The following is a 27,830-nucleotide window of genomic DNA, read 5'->3' on the forward strand; positions in this document are numbered from 1 at the left end:
AAAACAGTTTCGAAATTGCAATTAAAAATTATTACCTATTCAAACTAAAACCGGAAACGGAAAGAAACTTCATAGTATTTAGAGAGCGCAACTGCAGCTACTTCTAAAACACAGATGAATTGATACAAAAGTATTAAAATCAAGTTAATAGGAAAATCAAATAAACCAAATAAAAAAGAATCCGGCCTGAAGACTTTTTCAAGGGTCACCCTCAGGCAGGGATTCAAAGAAAGGGATTTTTTCTGTGAGGAAATCCAGACAAAGGTCTAATAATGATTCCTCGTGACCCGAAAATCCCCTGAAATTACGCCCAAGAGATATACCATTTTAACAGAAAGGAAAATACAAAACAAAAAATTAGAAGAAAATAACCACTACAAAGTAAAAATACAATAACAAAAATAACAATATAAACAAAAATATCATAAAATAGCACTAACGGGAAAACGAAAAGTATTTTTCCCTAATAATTCCACTTGCAAATAATCGAAGTACTCGATAAAAAAATTTTTTTTCTCATAACTTATGATAACATCTTAACAGAAAGACAAATATAAATCGGCAAAAATGTGACTTCTTACTCACTTGACACGTCAATTATTCTGCCAAAAGAAATGCAAATTATTAGACGAATGAACATTTACATAAGATGTCTGAAAATTAGTGAACTTCCATCGTCTTCAGTTCATAGTCGGCAGAATGAGATAACTTATTCACCCTATCGGATATACTGCCAAAAGTAATGCTAATTAGAAGCTTGATGAACGACATTTCAATCAAAAGCCTGCAAATGTGTGAATTTAACTTCTACATAAACCAAATTGCGTTCATAGTCAGGCGATCAAAAATCGTCCGCAAAATGCGGCATCTTATTGACCTGCCACCCTATTGATTATTTTACCAAACATAAACAAACCTGTTTAACAGCTACTTAATTGTTTACAACATATTACTTTTAAGATGGTTTTTAAATTTTGATATTCGAGAATGTGTGCTTTTCCACAACCATTTTGAAGTAGTGAAAAATTTTGCCGACGAAACTCTCAATCTCTCGCCGACGGGGGGGGGCAAGCGGTTGCCGACAGGGGGGCAATTGCCCCCCTTGCCCCCCTGCTAACGCCGCATCTGTCACCAATTTAAAAAATATCGAAATATTACGCCCTTTCTTCACAACTACAACCCTTGTTTTCACAGATATGAATATCAGACTACGAATCCTGCGCGTGTGCAGTATTGCTCGGAGCTGTAATAGGATAGTTTTGACCCCCTCCTTGGATGGTTCACATACTACTTAATATATCTTACTTCTCTTCATTGCACGATGCAACTTTGTATTCACAGTATAATTAATACTGTGAATTTAGTATAGTTAAGTATAATTAACACAGTGTAATTAATACACGTTATGGAGACATAAAAACAAAAACGTATACTATTTTGCTATATTGGCGATCCCTGAACATATAGTGGAAATAATTTTAAAAATTTCTAGTAAATATCGAAAAAATGGTATTTAAACTTGTGAATACCGGTATTAGAAAATTGTACAAATGGCTCAAACTACCGGTATTGCAATCCCTACTTTCGATAGGAACCAGATAGTTTCCATATTTTCAATGAAGGGTCACGGCCGTGACGTTTCGATTCTTGGGTGAATTGAAATCGTTTTTACCTCTTTTATCCCAAAGGGCTATAGTGTGCCTTGCTTATAATCGGATTTATTATCGTTTTCATATTATTATAGAGGTTTCTTAGTTACGATTCGATGAACAGATATAGAGTACTGAATAACCTTGAACACTATTCGAGGTTCTAAAAAACCATGCAGTTCACGATCATTAAATATATTGCAGAAACGATTCTTAACATTTATTTATATTGCACGGTAAAAATGGCACGCGGGCTGATACAATACAATTGCATCACTACTAATAGATACATTTAGTATAACTGTTTAACAATATCTTTAAAACGAATGTTTAAATGGAATTTATATTTTGTATATGTTTCATTTTAAAGTAAAAAGAAATGGCATTTTAATTCATTTTAAAAACCATATTCTTAATGAAAAAATAAAAAAAATAAGAATTATTCCATTTATGAAATATTTTGCCACACAAATGAAACTTGCGCTGATTGACTTAGAGTACAGGGAATGATTTCAGCCTAATTATCTAGGGCTCAGTTCTAAGCTTTAAAGAAGAATTGGAAGTACTATATAGGCTGAATTCACCAACCAAATAACTGTTTTAAGAATTTTCCATTCAAATCTGGCACGTGTGCAAAAGATTATGGTGTTTAAAAATCATTTTTTTTTTTGGATGATCATCTTCTGGGCACTGACTTTTCTCTTCAATTTCAATAATGAACTAATTTCTACATTTTTTTTATTCCTAACTGTAGGTTAGTAACATTTTTTAAATAAGAGGGCTATGTCTAATTGCAATCAAACGGCATAATTTTAATACACTCGGAAACAATATTTTTTATTTGATTTAATTGCTTCTGAATGCTGAATTTTCACTCCCAGATATAAAGTATGAATTGGATTGCAATGCCTTAATCTGAATGAATTCGCTATTTATAGTTCAGTAGTTATGTTAGGACAGAAAAAAAAAGACTATGTTTCATATAAAAATTACCAATGAGATTTTGATGTTGCGTTTAAAATTAAAACAAGCAACAAACAATTTCTTTTATTTTTTAAATTTTGTCCTAACTATTTGTATTTTCAAGGAAATCGTGCATTTTGAGACAGTGGCAAATAAACTAGCTTTGCAAACATCTTTGCTTATAATATATTTGAATCTTTAATCCTTTGTTTTGATATCTATATGGAAAATAAAATATAAACTATGAGAACAAATAGTTAATAAGCCGGTAAATATTAAAATTTAAAGTATCTTTATTACTAAATGAAAGAAAATTGAATAGGAAATAAATTGCTTCAATTCTTCATATAATTACAAAACAAAGCTGAAATAAATTTTAAAAATTTTCTATCTAAAATTATATTTCCATTCATGAAGTAGCATTTACTTTTATCTGATATTTTTGAGTATAGGTAAGCTATTATGTCAGCGTAGAAGTTTTAACTCATATTTTGAAAATCTATTGAAATAATTCATTATCGTAGTAAAACAAAAACTTCCAAAGCGTGAAAAATATAATCTTTATTTTATTGAAGCAACTTTTTCACGTCTCAAGAAACATGTGGCGCAGTCTAGCAATTACAACAGAAGAGTGAAAATTCACTTTTACAATAGAAAGCTCAGTCAACCCTATCTTTGAAGTGGTTTCCATGCTTGTGAAAGGAAAGAAGTAATAAAATATCTCCTTTCGCATTATATGCAAGATAACTGTTTTAATATATCAATGCTTTATTACTGACTCTATAATTGATTTTTGTTACAATTATTATAAAAAGGTTTTTAAATGCTTTCAGTGCTTCATGAAAAATCATTTCTGTGATCGGAGATCGGCGAATTAATATTTTATTGCTATGAACAATTTGATTATGAATTTTACACTTATAGTGTGAATTTTAGAGAGTGCATGTAGTTTCAGCAATATGTCCAGAAAAAAATAGTCCTACATAGTAGCACAGGTCTGCCTGTATATTAACACAACTATAACATAGAATAATTTATTTAGGGGTGGTCAACAGAATAAGAATTTAGAGTCATACGTCAAACTAATGATCGTAGTTCTATACAAGATGAAAATAAATCCAGTTTCTTTAGAGATTAATGTATATTTTTTTGTTCGATTCAGTTTTGTGAGAGAGTCATATCAGAGCAGACAGAATTCAATGATAGAATATGTAATAAGCTATTGAATATAGAACTACGGATTGTTTCTTTTCTCCTACGATGAAATGATGCTAGTTAATACCAGAGTTGCTAATTAGCATATAATAGAACATCATTTCTCAACTTGGAGAACGCGTGATCTTTTGTTTTAGGCAATACAATTTTTAAAGGTACATGACCATTTCACCCCCCCCCCCCAAGATAAAAAAAGGCTTAGAAAAAAGAAAAATTAGATATAGTATAAAATAATATAAAATAATAAGATAAGAATATAAAATAAAAATATTATCAAATATGCGGGGAGAAAATACCAGTTTTTAATTAAGATGAAATGATTGAAAAGACATCTCTTTATTAGATTTTTCTGTTCAGCGCAAAGAATTGTTTTATTCTTTGATTGGAAGGGATAAATTTGTATATTAAATTAGTTAAAAAACTTCTTGGATATTATATGCAGCAAAGAGTGCAATAGCCATTCATGAGAAAGGCCTTTTTCTGTGAAAGTCTTAACATTTTATTATTGTATTTAAATTCTATTGCTTTTCCATTATGAAAGATTGTAGAAAAATTCAATGATTTTTATAAATATAATGCTTAACAAATAATTACTTGTTTATATTGTACTATTGGAAGAATGGAATTATAAAGAAAGGGATTTGCATAAAAACAAAGCGTAGAAATATTTTTAAAAAAATTTAGCTATACTGTTTTCTAATTGCAAAAATTTGTATTATTATATATTGAATTCAATGTACGCACTCATATACTATTTGAAAAAGATTTCATCCACCGTTATTAGTTACCTTGTTTAAATAAAATTCTGTATGTCAGAAGTATGAATGTTCTGGTTTTTTTAACTTATAGAAACGAAAATCATTCTCTTGATTACTACACAGATACATAAAATCAATGTCTCGTGCACTTTGCGAAATAAGTTTATCGTTTAAAGTTCAAGGTAAACATTGCACTTAAACTTTGTTTACAATTACCACTGCCATATTACAACAACGCATCAATCTGCTATCTGTAAATTGACATAACTGTCAATCAGGGAATGGATAAATAATCTAATGTTTTTAAGCAACATATAGTACAAAAAACTGAACTTCTAGAAAGAAAAATACAAAATTAACTATTAACTTTTATATCGCAAAAAACTATGATACTTTTCTACATATGTTCGGTGTACAGATATGATTATTTTAAAAACCTTCAGAACAAGCCTAATAATCTGCATAAAACAAAATTAATATTCTTATCGGAATAAATGAAAAAAATTAATTAAGAATTAAGAATAAATTTTGGCTTTAAAATAATTCTTACGTTATTTTTTTCTTAATATTACAAAATGTCCTCGGATAATTATCAGAATCCTAATTTCCTTTGCAATTTTACCCTTTTGCTCAGCGAACAAATTACAATTTATTTTACTATAAATGCTTTATTTAATCTTCTAAATATTTATTTACATAAACAATGAATTGTCAATCCTTTATAAACATTAATTAATGAGTGGAAATACTCATATAATTTCAATTTTAACTTATTTGCAAAATTAATATTTTGTAAATAATTAAAATTGAATTTCCGAGTTATGTATCAGTTTTTTGTGTAAGTATTTAATTTCTTATTATTAAGTGAAACTAGACATTCACGTTTCAGAACAATATATAATCTCGGAGAGACTCGTCTGTTCATCAGAAGATTTTATTTTTAATAACAAAAGTTATAAACTACAGTCAAATTATTAAATAAAAACTTCTGGAAATATATTTTTTGCCGTAAAGAAAACCGAGTAGAAATTATCTGAATTATGATTATAGAAAATTGCATGCGAACAGAAATTATCCTGAAAAACATATTTGATACAGATCTGAATGTAAAACAGAGCAGAGCAATTTTAAAAGTGCATCCTGTAGAGTTGTAGTAAACTGTACAAGATATCATTCAGTCTGGGTAATTTTTATTTTCAATAACTTGAAAGAAAGTTCAATAGGTTCAAATTAAATGATTGTTCAAGTTGCCTATATAAGCGACATTCTTCTTTTTTAAAAGGTACATAATTTTAAAGAATATTATTACACTAACGTTATAAACTCAAAAATCATTTCTATCAAGTAATAAAAATTATCTTCCTTTAGTTCAAAAATAAGAAATTAAAAAATCAAATCAAATCGAACGATAACTGTTTTCCCTTAAATACCATTTCTTAACTTTTCTTTGCATGATTTTTTTCTTCTTTGTGAAATAAATCAAGGTGATGTAATTCATGCTCTATATTAAAGGAAAAATGTTTAAAAAATCCTAGTATAAATATATAAAATAATTTAAAAAAACAGTATGATAGAAATATCTATTATCATGCAAATTTACTTGTTAAGCTCAGCACGAAATCTTCAGTGTCCCTCTCTTATAAATTCCACAACTCATTATCGCTTTTATTAGCAAAAAATCAGATTAATTATAAAACTATTCAAGAAATCGCAAGTTCCTTTCAACCACAATAAACAGCGGAATGACAATTTCAAATCCGCTATAATGATTGTAACATTTGATTTTTTTTTATAGCTACGTTCCTTTGTTACGCAATAGTCGTGAAAAAAGTTGCCAGCGACAACCAATTTACAGTACACCTGTTCTGAGTACAATTTTTTGTTCACTAAATGTTAGATGGAAATTTTCAACATCACGCAAAGAAGGGTTCATCTTCAATAAGAAAACATTCAGATTTTTCTTCAAAAATTCAATAATTATTTTTCTTCGTTATATAATATAACACGGATTTTACTACAAATCAGCAAGATAATTCCAAGAGCTTTTTCAAATTTTGTGGCGGGGATTTTCCTTCTAATTTTGCTTAGCTTTCGAAATACCTCAAATAACTTCCTCTGATTCATCTCTGAGGAATTCGATAGATTTCCCATTGCTTTCATTTTACTACAGGAAATGTCGTTTCCTTAGATAAGTTGGGGGAATGAAAAAGAAAACTTAAGAGTCTTGATTAAACTCTTGTGGTCTAGTTAGCGTCCAATTATATTTGGAATTTCTGATCTCCATTGTACTTTATAAAAATCTTTACTAACTTCCTTACTGAAACACAAAAAGGAATAATTTTTCTTCTATATGCTTTTTGGTAACATCTCAACACGCATTTTAAAAAGTGCTCACGTTTTAATAAAAATATATTTACGTGTCTGTCTCTAGCTAAATAAAATGAAGTGGACTGTAGTTTTTTTAAACAGTTTATTGTGAAACTCAACAAAGATATATCAAATTACAATTTGATTAATGCTAATAAAATAATCAAAAAGCATAATAAAATTGCAATATTATATCACATCTTTTCTAATAGGAGGTAAATGCGAACAATAATCAATGTGAAAATTTTGACTTCTGCTTAGTAGAGGAGCATCTATCTATCTCTTGGTCCAGCTCGCACGAGAACCCAGTCTGAACTGTGAGGTTTCCTCTTTCGCCACCCCATGGGGGGGGGGCTAGCGCTGCAAGTGAGCTTAAACAGTGCTTCTTTATATACAAAAGGATTCTTCTTTTGTTGAAGAACTAAAACACTATTTTCTACCATTTAATGTCTTTATTACCGAGATTCTTTTGCTAGTCTTATCTTTTTTTCACTTTTGGACAGTTTGCGTTTTTATTCTTTCAGGTGTGTTATTAATTTTCTGTAATATTATAGATTAGAGGAAATACCAAATTAGAGATTAATCACGAGACCTGCAGCACCCTTTGAAATTATTTTTTAAAGTGGTATTTTCATTTTTTTACCGAATTTCCTAACTTTTCCTTTGTTTCCCATATATTCTTTGCTTACTTTATCACTCTGAGGGTTCGATAATCAATAAAAATGAAAGCAATAAAAACGCAGAAATAATACAGAAAATAAACCAACAAGCAAGAGAGCAGCGGGACTGGTGCTATCTTTCATGTAGCCCATAAAAGTCCACTGGGCACACAACTGATTGCTTGATTCGAAGGCCAATGCAATTCTCTCTCTCATTGAATTCAGAGGAACAAGAGCTGAAGAAGAGAACAGATTCAAATTGGAGCGCTGCCAACTAATCTCTTTTTCTTTCAAAGTTTGCATTCCTATTTTTTCTTTTCATTTCATTTCATTTCATTTCATTTTATTTATTTTTTCATTGGCCATTTATGAATGCCGGCTTCAATTTTTGTCGTCTTGACGGAATTACATCCGATTTATTGAATATTCATTTTCTTTTGTTAGAGGTTACTTTTCTAAAACGTTATTCGTGGGTCTGAAATGCTATTAAAATGAAAAAAAAAATTGTGAGGGATTATGAACTACTACATATAAAAACGTTGAACATCGCATCAATTATTCTATCTTACTTCTTATTCATATTTAGACGAGAATTATCGAGCTGGTTTGGTGAAGATGGAAGGGTATGTGAGAGGAAGGCTCTGATAATTTTATCCGCTAAATTATCAAGTCACATTCACATAGTTTTATTTTGCTAAAATTACAAAAATTTTCTATTATTATGAAATGCAATAAATTTCAAATCTGGCTTGAAATAAAAAAATAAGCTTTTTTTTTTGTAAAAAAAAAAAAAAAATGCAATCTTTTGATACATATTGTCTGCAGCATTAATTTCTAAGTATTTTCCACTTCTACTTTCTCGTCTACGTCCAAAAGAAGAATGGGAAAAATAAAGGATCAGATTATATTTATCTGTAAGAGAAAGTGTTAACTCATAAACGTAGCACTATAGACAGATGAGTCTTTGCACCACAATTGTATATTTCTATCAGATTTTAGATAAAATTCGTAACAAGAAACCTGTCCGAGTTTTTGTGATGTGATAACTCAAAAATGCAGCGACTTGGATGAATAAAGTTTGATATCCAAGTTTATTCATCAATTATTTCAGATACCTATAAAATTTTATTCTCAATCATTTACTAGTTGACTTCAGACTTTCTGTCTATATGTGACGTGATAACCCAAAAATAGAACAAATTAGGTAAATTCGATTTTGAAAGAATTGAAAAATTTAGAAGTCGAAATTTATCCGTTAGATAACATAAAAGTTCAGGTTTTAAAAATTAAAGATTCTTCGAAATTTGCAAATATAAAATGATGTATAAAATGATGAAATTTACAAGTATAAAATGATGAAATTTAAAAATATAAAATGATGAAATTTAAAAATATAAAATGATGAAATTTAAAAATATAAAATGATGTATAAAATGATGAAATTTAAAAATATAAAATGATGTAATTCATTATAAAATTTTAATATACGAGATATAGATGCATCGGTTTGCCATACAATTAAGCTGAACACAATATTATGAAAGTACATAAAGAAATTGAGGGGAGAGAACTCACCCTAGCAAATTATTCTGCATTGTATTCTTTATTCTTTAGCATTGTATTCTTTATTAAGCATCAAAAGTAATGAATTCATATTTAGAAATAAATAGAAATTGCGTAAGTAAATTATTTCTTGTTTACAATCAACTGTTAGTTAAAATGAGATCTGCCTGAAAATACGAATTTCAGTTGAACAAAAAAAAAAAAAAAAAAAAAAAAAGGCAACGAAGTGAACGGTCTAACATAAAGGGTAAAACCTGTTATGAATTATTCGACAACCAATGTCTCATATTTAAGCAATATTTATAATTTCAGGAAACAGTACAACAAATTATTAAAACTTAATACACAGCTTTATAAAATCAACATTCAAACAAAAATTCCATCCATCCAACAGGGCAACTTTAGTTCAGTGCTTCTACTTGGATTTAAATCCGTTTAATCAAGCAACATTTCGTTTATCCTATCTTCAAATAATTCGTTTCAGATGATTCAATTTATCTTACTTTGACACGAAATCTATTATATAATATCAATGACTTCGAATGGACATTTCTCGATAGTAAAAAATTTTGGGCCTCTACAAAAAATGCGTTCCTACACCCTTATTTGCTTCGAATCATTCTTATTTTTGATTTATTCAGTAGAAAAAAGATCTTTATACACTGACCTATTTGTAAAGACTTTTTTAAAAAGAAACCTGTTTATAAAAATAAAATTTATTTTTATACTTTAAGATTTATATCTTCTTTACGCTGAAAAATCTGATATCTGTTATGTTATTTACAAACAGCTAACTGTAACCAACTAATTTTAAAATTATTTGTGAATACCTGTGACAATATATATATATATATGTAAACCTAATGTTTTAAGCAGAATCGTAACAGAAGACACTTTCGAATTTTAAACTTCGTTTTATTCCATCCCGGGAGGCATGATTTATGTACAAGCAGAAGCGACGAGCACATCACACAGAGCGAAACGAGCGAAATGAGGAAAAGCTAAAAATAAGGGGAGAAATTATTTTCCCCAGTGTTTATATACTGTGAAATTTTGATAGGGATTTCTTTACACGTGAGGATTCAGGCAGGGGAATTTAGGTATCTTTTAAAAAGAATGTACTTGGCTGGACACTTTTTTATCTCTTCACTCGGGGCGTGTGAAAGTGCAGATTTAAGCATTTTTACAAAGCTTTTATTGCATTAATTAAATAGAAAAAGGGGAATGGAACCAGGAAATAGAAGAATATTTTAGAATGAAGTTAATAAGGGCTGAATTAAGACAAAACTTTGGAAATTAATTAAGGTTAAATTAAGTTTTAAAATATCATTACATATATATATTGTTATTTTAATACTGTAAATAGAGAAAAGATTTCTTAGATTTAAACTGCATTTGTTTAAAAATCCATATGAATATATAATTGTGTTAATTTTGTATGTACTTTTTTCAAAAACCGCGAATTAAAAACGATTTTCAAAAAGCTTTTAAATGTGTCCATGACACACACACACAAAAAAAAAGAATTATTTATTTACTAACAAAGAAATTAACGAGTTTTAAATTATAATTTTGAATATTAGTTTTACGATTTTTTTTTTTCTTGAATGTATTCAGTTTACAAGGTGATAGAATTTCTTTTGCATACGATATAGATTTTTTTTTAACATTAATGGAATTTTTTTTATTTGGCATAGTTGTATAGTTTCTTAACATTATCAGAAAGTTTTATCTATCAGCATCCTATAATTTTCTTCTGTCTTTGTATTCAACATTGCATTAACATTTCCAAATTTCTTAACATTTTCAGATTTTCTTGAATTTAGACTTATTTTAATCCAACGCAAACACGAAAAAACCTTTCTGAATAACAGTAACTGCTTATGTCACGAATACAAAATATCAATTGACTTTCTGAATTACCTCATTCAAGTACTTTTAAAAATCAAATATCTCAAATGCAACATCAATAGTATCACATTGTTTCTAAATCCCAAACGTCCTTTTAACTGACGCAACAATTATGCCATTTTGACACGATAAAGATTTCATGAAAGTTAATCCTGGCAATGAATGTTTTTGAAAAAAAGGTATTAGTGAGTGAAATTTGCTGCAGGCTCACTTCGCGGTTCCTCTGATTCAGTGCTTGACTTAAATGCTCCGTCGGAAGTTCCACAGCGCTATAGCTGTTGGAACGGTGACCTACTTGCTTCACCATTATGTAAGAAAGAAAATGTGCCAAACATGCTAAGGTCCTGCCGTGTTTTGCTCTTAAATTCACCCTCTGGGGTGCAGTAGATTTGTTCAGCTTCCGAATCAAAGGCCGGTCTTCAATCTCGGTAGAACACGAGGAAATCTTTGAAGAAAGTTATATGATTACGTAACTGGTTGTTACAATATCAATGTAAACAGTGCGGTCAATAAGTTTTTCAACCGTTAAGTTTTTGGAAAGCCAAAAATTTGTTAGCGAAAGTTAACGGAACTTTTATTTATTTTACTTCTTTATATGCGAATACCCCCCCCCCACCCAATTCTTACTATCGTTATTGGAAATATTGTAACGTAGAACGCAAATTCATTTAATAATAATTGGCAACTTAACTCAGAAGAAAAAATTATATATCTGATTAACTTATGAAAAATTACACCGATTTCCAAAAGTTAGGAAAGAAATAGAAAACTGACAGCTAAGAAAGTGTGCATACGAATGGGATGAAACTTGCTCTAATATTTGTTATACCACATTGTATATTTATATACTTTTACATACATATATTACATACAGGGTGATCAAGAAATAAAAGGAGGTGTTCGAAGCCCTGTAGTGTGTTATGTACTGGACGAAATATAACAAAATTTGGCCACCATACATATTAAAGTATACGGTTTTGATTTATCAATAAAAAAGAATTAGTACCAAAAAACGCCGATAGGGGAAATCCTGGCGCTGCGATCGAAAACTTTATTATGTAATTTGCTTATAGGGATACTTTGTGAAATGACATCGAAGATAAAAGAAGGGTTGCTGGAATTTATTTCATTTTGCAAGAATTCGCCCCTCGATTGCGTTGTCACTACGTGAACGCACCTTATTAGTCAAGCTGTTTTATCAGCGGGATGAAAATACCAGTACTGCTCTTCGTGAATACCGGCGGTTAGAACAGTTACATAGAGGACCAATGACCATAACTAAATTACGAAGAATGGTTGAAAGATTTGAAACAACAGGAATTCTTGCTGTGCAACCAGGCCGAGGACGTAAAGTTACCAAGCAGGAACAAGTTGAAGAAGTTGCAACCACCGTTATGGATCAAGCAATAGCTAATAAGGAGGTTATCAGCAGTGCAAGTTCAATATAACGACAAGCAGATACCCCGTTTTCGACGATACAGAAGATATTGCGTAAGATCCTGAAATTTTATTCGCATAAGATAACACCCATTAACTGATGACACTGATCTGAATCTTGGCAATTTCTGGTTGTAAAGCGGTCTGGTTCACTTGAAAATCGTTGTGTATTAAGGATATGTTCCTCACATTCCTACTTTAAAAGATCAAATAACATTACATGTCAGACTGCTACAATGCCGATATCCTGCGAGCCACCGTCGAAAACCTCGTGTACCACATGAAATTATTGGAACATCAAGTTGGTGGTCACCTTGAGCCAAATTTGTAAGTTGCTATAATAAACGTTTATCATTGGTATTTGTTGCTTTTTACTGTTTCCATAGGCAGTTATGTATTCTTTTCCCATACTTTCTGCATACTTTAATGTGTATGGTGACCAAATTCTGTTATATTTCGTCCGGTACATAACACGCTATAGGGTTCCGAACACCACCTGTTATTTCTTGATCACCCTGTATTTATATATATATATCTGATTTAAAGAAGTTTGTTAAGGTCTTTGACGATTTTATTCTTCATGAATTTAAGGAAATAATACAATTTTTAGTTTTTGTTAAGATGCCTTGATCCAAGCAAAATGAGAACAGAGTAACGAATTGAAAGGGAAGGCAAAAGGCAGAAAAAAAACGTCCGTGAGAAATGTTTTGAACTTATATAATTTTAGAGAAGAATTTGTGGATTCAGTGGTTTGATTCTGTGAGAAAATGAACAGATCGAGCAACTTAGAATTTAATTTTATAGTGAAGCTGGAGTTCGAGTGATCAGAAAATTATTTTTAGAATATAGCTCATTTGAAATTATTACATATATAGAGTATTTACATTTTATGATATAAAAGGAACATAAAATATCCGGATTTACAAATAAAATTCAAAGAAACTTGTTAATTGTGAATATGATAACCCCTGAGATTTCACGCATGCTTCGATTAATGTTGGGAGAAAGTACTGTTCATACCATTTGGACTATAATTTCTTCAAAAAAAATCGATGCACCAGATTAGCAGTATTAGAAGGGTGTTTACAAAAGTTAGCGCTAATATGCACAGGACGATATGCACAGGATTCAATATTTCGTCTTTACATCTGTGATCATTGAGAATTCCATGCGGCAACATATACAGGTCTGTGCGGCCATATGAAGTATACCCATTATAAGGGCATCACCTCCTGCGTTTTACAGTATATTAGATGGAAGATTCCGAATTTTTGTGTATAAATAAATGCCTCGGGAACCAATTTTTAAAGCAATGCAAGACTCATCATTAAACAGAGCAAACCTCCACTAATTTTCAATTTAGTTTACAATAATGCATGCCCAAATCATGATCGTTAAGAATACAGACCTCCTTCCTGGAGCCTTCTGCGTATTGATATTGCTAACCCTGCAGCTTAAATAAGCGCGTATCTAAGATAGGATGGAGTTTGAAATTTGTTACAATTTGCTCTTAATATATCATTTCATATGGTTACCCAAAACTAAATCAAACCAAACCTGTTACGACTTGAAATAAGCCCCAAACATCTAAAGAAGTTGTAACTTTTGACCTACCTACAGTAGATCTTGGAGAAGATGATCTAGTTTATAGAAAGTGTTTCAAAAACAGTTTCATCCCGGAAAGGTCGACAATATCAGCCATTTTACAACGTTGTATTGTCATTGATCCACTTCTAGTCGGCCTATGGCTCTGTAACGTAAATATGCTGGAAAACGTCGATTGTAACACACTTTTACATTTCGGGGTTATTTAATATTCATCCATTTATTAAATGACGGCTTTCTCTTAAAAAAACCAGTTTTTAGCTGCACCGTATTTATGTAAAACAATGACTGTCTTACACTTTCGCACACTGTTAGTCAATACAATTTGCTTTTATTTGTAATGTATGTAAATTTCAAGCACTTCGAACTACTTTTGGCTGATTTATCGCAATTTTTCAATTTGTTACTTAACTTATGGAAATTATTGTATAATCCGTCAAGGTACATTTAACACCACACAACCAGTTGAGAAATAAGACATTTATATTTAATGATTTCATTCAGAAATTACTACATTTCATTCATGAATATTTAATTTTCTGTGAGATTCAAATGAATAAGGCAATCGGAATTCTGCGCTTCAGTTGGTTTGTCATTTTCTAAATTCTTTATGGTGAAAAATTAGGATACTTTTCATAGAAAGAAACGTAGAATATGATATTTTCTGAAAGGATTTTTATTTATGTGGCTAATGTAAGGAAAATTTTCAAAAAATTATTAAACAAGAACATAAATAACTGCATTATTTGTTTAGATAATTGACAGATGCAGATTCATGTTTTTAAATCTCTTGTGAACTTGACCCTCCACAATGTAGTAATGGTTTGATTAAAGTATTCCTATTCAGATTACTGTTGGAAGAAGAAAGAACACCAGATTATGGAAGAGAGGTCGATGCAAAAACGAAAAAGAAAACGATAGAAAAAAATTGATGAAGAATCCCTAGAATAAACATACCTCTATCATCGCATAGATTAATTTCCTGATATATTAAAATTACATGCTTTAAGTGGTAAAGAAGAACTTAAAATAGTTCCAATTTTCATAAACAATCAAATGGCCATTAAGTTTATGCATATAATGTAAAAAAGTTCTAAAGGTTTTTTTTAAAGTAGATGTTTATTTTCTTGTTTTTTTTTCAGTCATTTCTTTTTTTATATTCTGAAATGTATATTAATTCATGAGAGAAATAAGAATTGTTCCCAGTTGACTTGCAACATCAATACTGAACGCCTATATCTATAGTTAATTACTATTTTGGATATCAGATTATGAAAATCTTCGCACTTAATCATCGAAAAAAGAGATTCAGCATAAGAACTGAAAATATATTCAAGGATATTATTTTACGCGAAGTTTCATTCATTCTTAAGCTAATGCATGTAAATTCATTTTTACTGATATCTTTTTTTCTTTTTGGTTATTTATAATGATACTTTCAGTTTTCAAAATTTGGTATTCTACTTTTCCTAATTCTCAAAAACTGCATATTTAATCGCTTCATGAACAAATAATAAAAATTCTTTTAGAATGCCTCAATTCAAATGTTTTTTTCTTAATATTTAGGGCTAAAAGAGTATTAAAGTTAATATATATATATATATATATATATTATCTTACGATTAAAATAATTACATAGCAAGCAATTTTGTAAATAGTTGAGAATATTTCGTATAGTTTTGGAATGATTATCATAATTTTTAAAAAATTTACTTAGAATGTCTAAATTCCAGAAAATAATATTTGGAATTTTCGGTGGATTTTTCTCATGTTTTTACAACCTGACTCAGTAAACTAGCTATGCATTTATACTGCAGTTTCTTAAAGATTTATAAGTAACGGTTTAAATCCCTCCGGGACAGAAGCAACAGCCGAATTACATCATCAAAACAAAAGCCTCTTTTGAAAATGTGTTGTTGATTTTGTTTTAAGTGCGCAATATTTCGAAACTTTTACTGGTTTTTCAGACATCTCCTACTTTCGATAAAAGTTCACCAGTAACCACCAAAGAGGTAACCTACAAAGCCGACCTACATCGAAAGTTCAATTATTTTAACATCTCTCCGGGCATTGAAAATGAAAGTCAAACAGTTGCACACCAGTCCCAGAAGAGATGCGAAGTAGTTGTCTTCTTCGGAGCAACTAGTTGTTGGTGTTTTGTTTATGGTATAACGTTTTGGATTGTAGAGATTATATTTTGTATTTGCATGGAGAATATATTCTGTTGAGTGGACATTTTATTTTGGATGTTCACAGTGTATAAAGATTCAAAAGGATACTTTTTATAAAGTAAGTTCATTATTTCTTTGTATTTAGAGCAGTGTTTTACTATTTCAGAACTTCTTAAGATATTTCGAATATGCATGAACATACTAACGTTTTATTACTATAAATTATTTTTTTTTGTTTGTACCGGAAAACTAGTAACTTGTCAACAATAAAACAAGATAGCAGCATTACAGCGTGATGTTTTCATTTGCTTTAATTTTAAAAATTTTCTGTTTTCACCTCAAGTCAAAATTATGAAAATATTTTTATGATGGTAAGTACTACGTTTTCTCGAACAAGCGATTTTCTAAGCATTAAGTAAGAGTGTTTAATTATACAAATAATTTTGAGTATAAGTAGTGTTTTTATTATACAAATTCAGTTAGATGAATGTAGTGCTTTTTATAATGGGTGTCAATTTTTTTTAAATAAGATATTTATAGGAAATGTATGAATATTTAATAACCTCTTGCTTTTGTAGGAATTTAAAAATTAATATAGGTTAAAAGATAGCTGAAATTTTTGTTTAAGGTTCTGATTTCAATGAATAAATTTTTCCCCTAATTTTGAGCATGGTATTTTGGACTTTAGCGCATATTAGTTTTTCACCAATGCGCTTATTTTCAGTCCATACAATATAACATAATATTTCTAACATTTTCCATAATTTTCTTGAAATATGTTTTTAAATCCGAATTAGAAAAAAAAACTGAAACTGAACCGTTTCGAAACTGAATTTTACTTATCACTAGGTGCCATAGGTGACTAACGGATACATCGAGATTGATAATCGCTAAAATTCTCAATTAAATATTTTATTTAACTTGGTCTTAATAGTTCCTTCAGGAAAATATTTTTAAGCTTTAGATTTGATTGTTATATAATTCATAATATTGCAAAATCCTTACACCGTTCTGTTCATTTTACTATTTCTTCCCTTTATTTTCTCTCAGCTCCCCCTAAAATTAGTAAAAAATACTCTGCTATTTCTAGCTTTTTAGCAGCGTAACCAAATTTCTAACCTAAAACAGCTTAAAATGAGACATTTTTCTTCATGTTAATAATATTTTAAATATAAATTTAAATCTTTTACATATACTTTCCCGAATTCAGTAAATATGTCATTTGCTTTCCTGAATTCTGCTTTTCTAATAATGATTTGTGTGAAAGACAGAAGAATTTAATTATTTGCAAGTTTTATTATTATTTTTGTATTAATATCGGTTGTAATTCAGATTAAAAACCAAAACAAGAAAAGATATCTGCATCTTTAATAGTGACTTTTCTCAACAACTTTGGTGTTCTTATGCTTTTTTTTTAATAATTCGTGATGCGTTTAATATTCGTTTAGAATTTTTACCTATCTCGGTATTTATGCTGTAATATATGCATAAAATATATTTTAAAAATTTGATTAAGCGTAGTAAAAATTTATACGGCAAAAAAAGAGGTATTGCAATTTTTTTTTTCTTTTTTTGAATTTTAAGATGATGTAAAAATAATTTTATTTTTTGTACTGTAATACCTTTATAAGTTATCGCGGAAAATAAAAGAATTTTGTTTAATTTTTTTATATAAAATTCTAATTAAAATTTCAAAACAATCGCTCCTAGGTATATATTCCCACTCTGTAAAGTATATGTGTACCATATTTGGTAGTTCTAGATTGTTTGATCTAGCCTATAGAGCGCCAACACACGCACTCACGCACACACACATATTTACACATTTACCTTTATTATATGTAACAAATATTCATAGAAATTGAATATAATCTAATTTTTTTTTCCAAAAAAATGGCTGGGCAGATACATAAATTGAGATAAAGAAAACCAGTTTATTATGATCATTTAGATATTCCTACAATAATCTGCTGTACCGTGTTTCAATTAAACAAGACAAATTACTTTCAGATATTAAATTCATAATTCTTGTTGGATATCTTTTGATAAATGTTCGCCTATTAAGTATTTTATAATTAAAGCTCATCTCTTCTGAAGATTTGGCTATTACAATTTTGCTAATTGGGTTTTTATCCGTCTAAAAACAAACTAAGCATGTTTTTATGTTTATATATAACTTAGATTCGTTATAATTCGGACTGGTAAAAAAAAGCAAATATTATTTCTTTTGGTTTATTTCTGGATGATCCTGGACTGGTTTTTCTTACCAACAAATTAGAAATCCCCATTTGTCAATAAGGTCAATTAGTGCATCATTTCTTAACGCAAGTTCAATATATCATTTCAGAAAAACTGGAAATTCGCTGTAAATGTCTTTCGAAATTCATCAAAAGAGTATTTATATGATTTGAATTCTATCAAACGAAGATAAATCACTAAAAACGCAAAACACACACACACGCAAACTAACGAACATCAGACTTTGTAATTAATGAAATACTGTCAAAAGGCGTGAAGTAAATTTTGTTACCGTTCTTCGAATGTGTTCACTATTTTTTTTTTTTTGTCGTATGACTATTTTAAACCAAATTTTTGAGCAGTAGCTTCTGAGGGTAAAGACCCCTGAACACCCGAGGGCAGAAGTCTGACTTCTAGCTCAAATGAAAATAGCACATACACACTCGCTTGCACAACCCCATTTTTACAGGGGGGGGGCACATTCACGCACCTCACAGAGAGAACAATAGGAAGAGAACAACCATGCCCGAACCAGGACTCGAACCCGGAACGCCTAGATCACGAGGAAGACACGCTACCCCTAGGCCAGGACGCCGGCTAGCTTTCTTTTCTTCCACTCAAAACATCATTTTTGCCAACAAAAATTATGAAAAAAGAATACTTTAAAAAATGTTTTAAATACAGTTTCTAAACTTCATTTATTTATGTAATTCTTTACTCCGAAATATATGCATAAATAATTTGTTCCACATATATAACGCTTTAATCTTTAAAAATATTTTCTATGATTAGTGAGTATATTTCTTTTTGCCAATTACTACAAAAAATAAAAATGAGATTTTCTTTGTGCTTAAAAATTAATTAGATTATTATATATTTTTTATTTTACATGTACGTCAACAAATGCATAATTTAAACAATTTCTTTGCTAAGCCATCGTCTAATTAATTGCCTTAAATGGTATAAAAATAATTATTCTTTCATTAAACCGAATCTCAGTTACACATTTTTTTAATCTACAATGGAAATAAAATCGACACGGAAATCATTCTATTATTAAAATTATCTTAATGAAATACACCTTTTTACGGATAACATTTTATTAATAAAAAAATTTATGTATGACATCATGGATTAAACACAATAAAATTGGCAGATGTTTTATAATTAATTAACAAGAACCTAGCTGATTACTTTTCATAAGTATTCTTTGGGCGGGCATTTACGTTAATTTTCTAGCATGATTAATATGCTCACTGAAATTGTGAAACTCAACCTTGACTTAATTCCACTCTCAAAATATAATTCAGTAGCAGATTGAAACCGAGTCTATATTTATATTGTTACGAGCCTATATTTATATTGTAACGAGCAGATTGAAACCGGGCCTACATTTATATATTGAATAGCCAGATTTTCCTCCAAAAGTTATATTGTTTCTTACGGAAAAAACAATTACGAAGCTGGATATTTAAAATTGGTAATCATAAAATTGCAGTCATTTGAAGCGTTTATAGTTTTCAGTGCTATCACCGGTGCTGTGTACAGCTTGTTTCCAGCAATGTGGAAGTTGTAGAATACTTGAAGCAGTACCATTCCTGTTGGTGGCTCGTTTGGAGATGTTTATGGCTGTAAGAAACTCGATAAAAATTTGACAGCGAATGCCACGATGCACTTCCTTCTTTGAAATGAAATCCTAATTGCAAGTCTTTAATTATTTGGATAGAGCAATTATCAATCCAAATTCAGAGACCAGAAATTCCCCCAAAACAGAATCGCGTGTTGCTACTGAATAAGAAAATAAATTTTTTAACTGATAGGTGTCTATCACTTTAAGGAATCTTCCATCCGAACCAGCAACAAAACTGGTACTGCTTTAAATAGTTTATGAATTCCACATTGCTAGAAACCAGTTGCACAAATTACTGGCGACTATTACTGGCGAAGTACTAAGAACGCTTCACGCTGTAATTATATGTTTGTGACTTGCTTGTGACTTTGAAAATATTATTAGGATTGAGAATTTAAATCAACAAGAAACAAGGTGCTTGGAGAGGAGTAACTCACTTTATGGAAAAAACATCTTTGAGGAAAATGATAAATACCGAGATTTCTTTAGAAGCAGAATGCAATATTGATTAGCAAATTGTCTACTTTGCCTGTTATTTTATCGAATTTCTGACTTTAAAATTTCATTTCAGTTTCACTTTCTTTTCTGCAGTCATTATGCTAATAGTATTCTGTTAGCCTCAAAACGGGACATCTAGCGTCTCCTCTGAAACTGCTTTAGAGGGACACACCAACTTTCTAGGTTTTTTTTTTTGTTCTTGTTTTTACTTTTTGTTCCCAAACTCAAAATACAGAGCAGCATTGGAAAAATTACGTGAATAACTAATTGCTGAGTTAATAAAGTGCGTTAGCCTCACCATTTTAAAGAGTTTTATGAGTTAGATAACAGTTTTACTACCATTTATATTAATTAATTTTTTGTACCATCTGTGTCGGGTACTTTTATTCTTCGTCCACTCTATTACCTATTTTTTCAAAAATAATGCTTAATTGCGGAATCTTAAAGTCATTTAAGGTTCGGAATCGCATGTTTTGGGAATTATTTCTCATAATATTCATCTATTTTAGTTAGTGATGATAAAATATCTACTATAGAGACTCATTCTAGAATCATCTTCGTCTCTTAAATATAAATAATCAACAAAATTACAAATGAATAAACTATTGTCATATCATTTTCTCACAGAATCTGAGCTATAGAAGATCTGTTCTGAAACGAAATCTGAATGCTTCTTAAACAATATATTTGATACTTTATACCCTTATTTGAATACAATTTATATTGTACTATTAATATATACTATGAAGTATCAAATATGTTATTGAACAAGTCACAAACACAACACTTGGTGCAGTAAGTACATTGATAAAGTGGAGATACGATTAGTGAGAATAACTAGCGGTTTACAGATTATTTTACTCGAAATAATCCTTGCAATAGCATGGATTACAACAAATTTAATTTTTTTTTTTAAAAATTGAACATTTTTATATTAATACAAATGTACCAACTCCCAAACTAAGCTGCTGATTAAATTTGCTTTTTTTAAAATAAAAGTTTCTTGTTTAAATCAAAAAATTTTTGCTACATTTGAATTACAGAATTAGTAACATTTTTAAAATTGTGTTTCTGCGTGTTACTTCCTTAGAAGAACATTGTGTAAATCTAAATGAAATTGATTTTTTAAAATCAAATTAGGTTATTTTTTTTAATAGAATTCTCTTTTATTCCCCATAAATAATTTTTTTCTTCATTCAAAAATAGAAACGCTGAAACTGAAAATATGAAGATAAGAAAATTTATGCTTTATTTGTATAGAAATGAAAAAATATGTAGAAAGAAAACACATATTACTTTTCCTGAAGATAGTTAAAAGATGTACAGGTCGATCTAAATAAGGCACAATCCAATGTAACTCGATAATGGTAAACTCTAGAGAAATGAAAATTTCTAGATAGCAGTATGCATTATTTATCACCTCGCCTATATCTACCATTTTTTCCCTTCCAATAAGACACCAATATGTAGAGATCGAATTTCTATATTCAATCTCTGAATATAGACATTCTGGATCTCCGCTATTTTCTTTTTATATTACAAATAAATGACTCCGTTCTCTTAGAACCCCCGGCAAGTGATTTTCAGAGATATTCTAGAACATCGAAAGATCTTTACCAAAAAGCAGTATTGTTCTCTCTTTCCCTATTTAGAATACATATGCCAGAGTTCCATGCGACAGACATGAAGCTAAAGATCAGATGATTTACCAAATGGGATAGACTGTTGCCATACAGTAACGACCTAGCGCCATCGGATTTCTAACCTGTTTCAGGAGGGCTGAAGGTTTATGTTCGTGGGAAAAAATTTCTAGATAATAATAAGCTCATTGAGTATTTAAAAAAGTGATGTTCTGGGCTATTTCAAGAACTTTACGAACATGTATTAATGTTTTAGAAATAAAAATAGCTGTAGAGTAGAGAAGCAACCGAATTACTTATTGAATGACAGTTCCACAGGATAAGTACTATTACCTACAAAATTTCATTTCTGTACTGTGCAGTATTTAGACTTCTTGATACTGATGTTATATAGTAGATTTAAAGTACAACAGAATGCTGAAAGATTGTTTTCTGGCAGTCTTTTAAAGAATATCGTACAACTAGTATTTTTCATTCGTTTTTACAAACTAATAAGATGTAACAATGATTTTTAAAAAGTTTATTAATGCATTAAAAATACATTTCATTTAATATTTTAAATTGTTAATTAATAATTCATTATTATAGACATTACGGGGCTTTGAATTTTTTTTTTTTTACTCAAAACTATTGCGACAGTATCTTATAGAATTAAAATTAATTGGTTGCTTGATAATTAAGTTCTGAAAATATTCAATTATTTAAATAGTATATTATCATTAAAAACAGATAAGGAAGCAAAATTTCAAAACTCTAGCACTTTAAAAAAAATGAGTCAAGAATTGATACAAAATTCCTTCTTTACTTAGATTAAATAAACCAAATAAAATAATGTGTGAATTAATATACGTGAAAAGCTTTTAAGGCTTATGACATTTTTATCCTTATATTTTTTAAAAAAAAGAATTTTTAAATCGAAAATTTGAATATCAAAATAAAAATCTTAGAAGGGTGAAAACAAAGCAAATGAAATATGTTCAAAGCTAATTAAAATTTTAATCGCATCTATAATGTATCTAAAAATTTTATACATTGAATGCCAGGCAATTTTTTTCTTTCTGATAATAGCTATTCAGTCTTAATATCTTTCTGCTATTACCATTCTTTTTTTTCTTTTTTTTTGCGCCCGCGCGTCGCGCTTTTGATTTCTAGATTTTTATAAAAAAATTTCTTCTTTTTAATATATTATTAAAAGGGATTTTTAAAAATGTATAATCTGTTTATTATATTCCAATTTTTTGAATTCATTAAATAGTAATTGCCAAAGCGGGGCACCGCCTTTTCTCGGAACTTAACACTTTCAACGCTACCGACGAGGTACTCGTCTTTCAAATACTTCCAATTAAATTGGAAAAAATTGGAAATTAAATTGGTACCATTAAAAAGATTATTTTTTGAATCTTAACACATTCATCGCTAAGGATGAATTAGATAAAAACTCAATGAAAAGACAAATATCTAATATCAATGGAAGTATCTGAAAGACGAGATATCTCGTCGGTAGAGTTGAAAGTGTTAATGGCAAGAAGTAGATTTTTATATGAAACCGAAGTCTTATTCCATGAAGGAACCCAGTTTACTAGCATTCCAACAACAAAATCAAATCACTTTCCAAACCGGACAGATTTCTTGAAATTCTCACCTATAATCTAAATAATTATTTCCATCGATCAATACTCATGATTTCGAAGAATAAGTATTCTAATTCATGTGTATGCTATGCCTTTAATGTTCTAGGTCATATAAATAATATTCTTATTTAAAGAATAAATATTCAATTATTATCTTCTCATAATATTCTTAATTCTTACCTTAAATAATTTTTTAAATCAAAAATTTGTATTTCAAAAAGAAAGATTTGTATTCAAAGAAAATTTTGTATTTCAAAAGAATTCCCCCGAAAAGCGGGAGATCCGTGCTGAAATACTTTATGTAAATGAAAATTTTATTTGCAGACATATGAATTTTAACTTTTAATAAATGTCAAGCAATTTCTTTACAATTAATATGTCTTAATTTCTTTATATTATTGCTTGCTATTCAATAAAATAAAAACGATTTCCCTAGTTTTTATTTAAATTTTTATTATGTCATAATTCAAGGTTATAAATACTACGGAATTTAAGAATTTTCTGTTTGACGGAAAACCGGAATGAAAGCGATATTTAGTTTAATTATTAAATGATGCATTAAAGCTCTCAAATTATTAAAATATTGCATTGTCATCGGGAATTAATAACTAAAAAATTTCTGAATTGTAATGTAACAGGAAGTTGGTGGAATTTTGCAATCGATTTTTCACTATTACCATAAAGTTAAGCATTTAAAAAGCAACCCATTTTTTTTAAATTAACCATACTAAATTTATTCAATTTTGAATTTGGAATATTTTTTCAGTGGAGCCTTCAGTCATGGGTGGTAAAGAAGAATTTTTCGATGCTGTAGAAGAACAAAATGACCCTTTCGATGACCTTAATGAAACAGATGAGTTGAGAAAACGCTGCTTGCACGAACTGCGAGAGTGGGCCAAAAGTCAACCCCATTTTGTTAATTGCCGCCTAGGTAAGAAATTAATCTTCTTTTACACAATTTTCTTACAGGTGTTTAGAATGATAGCAAGTCTATTGGAAAAATTAATTTTCTACAACATTACAACATTTATAAATAGTTTGCTTATATTTTTGTCCTGATTCAACTGTTATATTTAATTCTAATTATGCTTCGAATAAGAGTTTAAACGTTTGCTAACACGTGCCTCTACGTCTTTCTTTTTAGAGGAACTAATCGATTTGAAGTGATAATATCTGAAAGCTCATAGCATATTATACACTCCGATCAGATTGCGGTTTCTTGAAAGAAACTTAAGTTTTCTTGGAGTCCAATCCTTATCTTTCTTTACAAACTAGTTTGCGCTTTATATGGTATTGATGTTAATATGAACTTTTTTCTACCGTTAATCTCTAACTCACATACGAAGTTATTTGTGAAAATATAGTCTTTCAACAATAACGAATACTTTTATGTACCGAGTGCGTCAAAAAAAGGTTTACACACTTTGAACCATCATAGAAACTGTACTTTCCGTGCTGCAAGCTCATTTTTCTGGAGATGTGAATTAGGATTTATGGGTAGCATAATTTGGTTGGATGAAGACCAATTCAAATTGAATGGAACTGTCAATAGGCACAATTGTGTGTACTGGGCTAAAGAGAATCCTCACATTTCTGTTGAAACCGCTGTGAATTTGCCCGGTGTAAATGTAATGGCGTGGTTTGTCTGCAAGGGAACTCATTGGGCCTTTCCGCTTTATAATGCAACAGGTAATGTAACAGGCGAAAAGTACCCAACAATGCTTGCTGATTCCATATTCCCTGCCACGATGTAAGCCTCATTCTCGTTTTTCTCATTCTGATTCCTTACATTGTAAGGAATCAGTGGTGACTCGTACTCAGCAATATATTGATGCTGAAGGCCGCCATTTTGAACAGTAATCACATTTGCGTTTCGAATTGGATTTTAAGCTTTCCATTTCCAGCAATTGAACCTTTTAGAACGGAACATAAATTTTCTATGACGGTTCACAATGTCTATACGTTTTTTTGACGCACCCGGTATATAACGCCTAAAGAATACAGAAAGGACGTAAATGATATTGATAGCAGATATGACGAGTGTTATTTTGAATCAGATGATGATAAAAAAAAACTTTCGAACAGGAGTATGATTTGGTATACGTTCTTCAAGAAATGAATTCATTCTCTGCTGGCAAAAAGTCAACATATCTGTGCTAGCGATTCTAATAATGATTTATGTGTAAATAATTTTACGAACTTTCTGTACATTATTCGAACTAATATTTCATATAACAATTCAAATCTTCCATTCGAGAATAAGTCCATGAATTATCGCTTATTGAATTCATCACTTTCTTGATAAATATCAGAGCTGCTGAAGTAGAACTTTTCATTTTTATTGATTTTTCTCATTAAAATAACTTTAAACAGAGATTAATTCCTTCTTCCTTTAACACTGAGAAGTGACAACTGGCTTGAGAGTTTGGTTCACTTTCACATTTGAACCACATTGTAATCCTTAAAGAGTTGTGATTTTGATTCAAATGTTAAAAAGAAAGTACGAAAAAACCCTTAACCAGGGAGTCACTGTGCAGAGAACTAGAAAAATAACAACGATTTCGTATTTGAACTTTCACATTGCTTAGCAATAAATTTGCTAGCACTGCTTTATTAACTTATACAAACATATCTTTCCAAATTGAAAGTAAAACGCAAAGAAGAGTTTTTTCCTCTTTTCTTTAAAGTTTCAGTTTTAAAAAAATGATTAAGTAATAATTTCAAATGAATATATATCTCTTGCTACGTTATTTGCTGCACAGACAAATTACACCGTATATACTCGATAAAAATTTCCGATTAAGCAATTATTATTAGTTTTCAATTTTGTTCTGAACGTCGAAATTACGAAATTTAATCAGAGATCTGGTATTATGCATGTATATATTTATTGAAAATCACACTAGACATTAAGTACATTAATTAATGGTTAAATTTCGCATGCTTTAGCTCTGCGTTAGCTCATAAATTGTTGTATAATGCATATAAATGAATCTGTCGCAGTCACCGTGGCTCTGTGTTGAAAGTGCTGAATTTCTAGTCTAGACTTTGAATTTCGACCACTGTAGCCAAATCCAAGAACCGGTATTTTAATACGAAGTACCGTTTATTGTTTTAGGTAATTCTAGATAATTATTTTAGAATATTCCTAAAATTGCATTAAGACTTACAGTTTGTGGGCAAGTTCTCCGTTTTCTTATCCTATGAATATACTTCTAAATTGTTTTGCGCAATTCCTTTCATTTTAGGATTAGTATTTTGATATAAATTTGAACTAAAACTAGTCAGTTGATGGTCACGTAATAAACTGTAAGTACGGTGTGCTGATTTTAAGCTTATAATCTATAGTACATCTTACAGGGAATATTGAAGTCAGGCCTCATTGTGACACAATGAGAAACTAGATATTAGATCATATGAATTAGCTGCTTTCATGAGATCAAATCGTAATTATTAGATAATTTAACAAAGACAATAAATCAAACATACTTTCTGAATCGTGGATATTTTAACGGGTGTCTCTCTTCGCTAAGTATTTAATTCTTAATAAAATCTTTGAAGTACCGAAATAATAAGTAAATGTTTCATATTTAATCTTTTTCACAATTTTTGATGTCAGAATTGCTATTTGCACTTATGAGAAAAGTCAGGTTTGTTCTCCCGTCATATTTCTCGTATACTTTCATTTACTGAAGTTAATTGCATGTAATCGAAAATGATTGTGGCAATGTATTTTTAACAACATTCTTTCGACTGAAATCAATGAAAATTCTCTACAAGTATCACAATTGTTCATTCCACAGATGGTTTCTTACCGTTAGTTTTTGACGCATGATTATGATATTTTTTTAGTCAAAGGCTCCGAAAACTATTATTTACAAAAAAAAATAATAAT

At 29.7% G+C, this 27,830-nt stretch overlaps 1 protein-coding gene across 2 annotated transcripts in view; it reads left to right on the forward strand.

Moving 5' to 3' along the window:
- LOC129960665 (alpha-tocopherol transfer protein-like) overlaps nt 1–27,830 on the forward strand; it is a 56,207-nt gene that overhangs the window by 8,349 nt on the left and 20,028 nt on the right. Inside the window, exons 1-2 of one of the 2 annotated variants that reach the window (XM_056074219.1) lie at nt 16,236–16,416; nt 24,702–24,866. In XM_056074219.1, coding sequence (XP_055930194.1) covers nt 16,416; nt 24,702–24,866 — 166 coding nt within the window. In that variant the 5' untranslated portion in view covers nt 16,236–16,415. Of the gene's footprint in view, nt 1–16,235; nt 16,417–24,701; nt 24,867–27,830 lie in introns of those variants that run through there. The other variant, XM_056074220.1, reaches the window with a different exon arrangement.

This window comes from Argiope bruennichi, chromosome X2 (genome assembly GCF_947563725.1).
Source record: "Argiope bruennichi chromosome X2, qqArgBrue1.1, whole genome shotgun sequence".
NCBI lineage: Eukaryota > Metazoa > Arthropoda > Arachnida > Araneae > Araneidae > Argiope > Argiope bruennichi.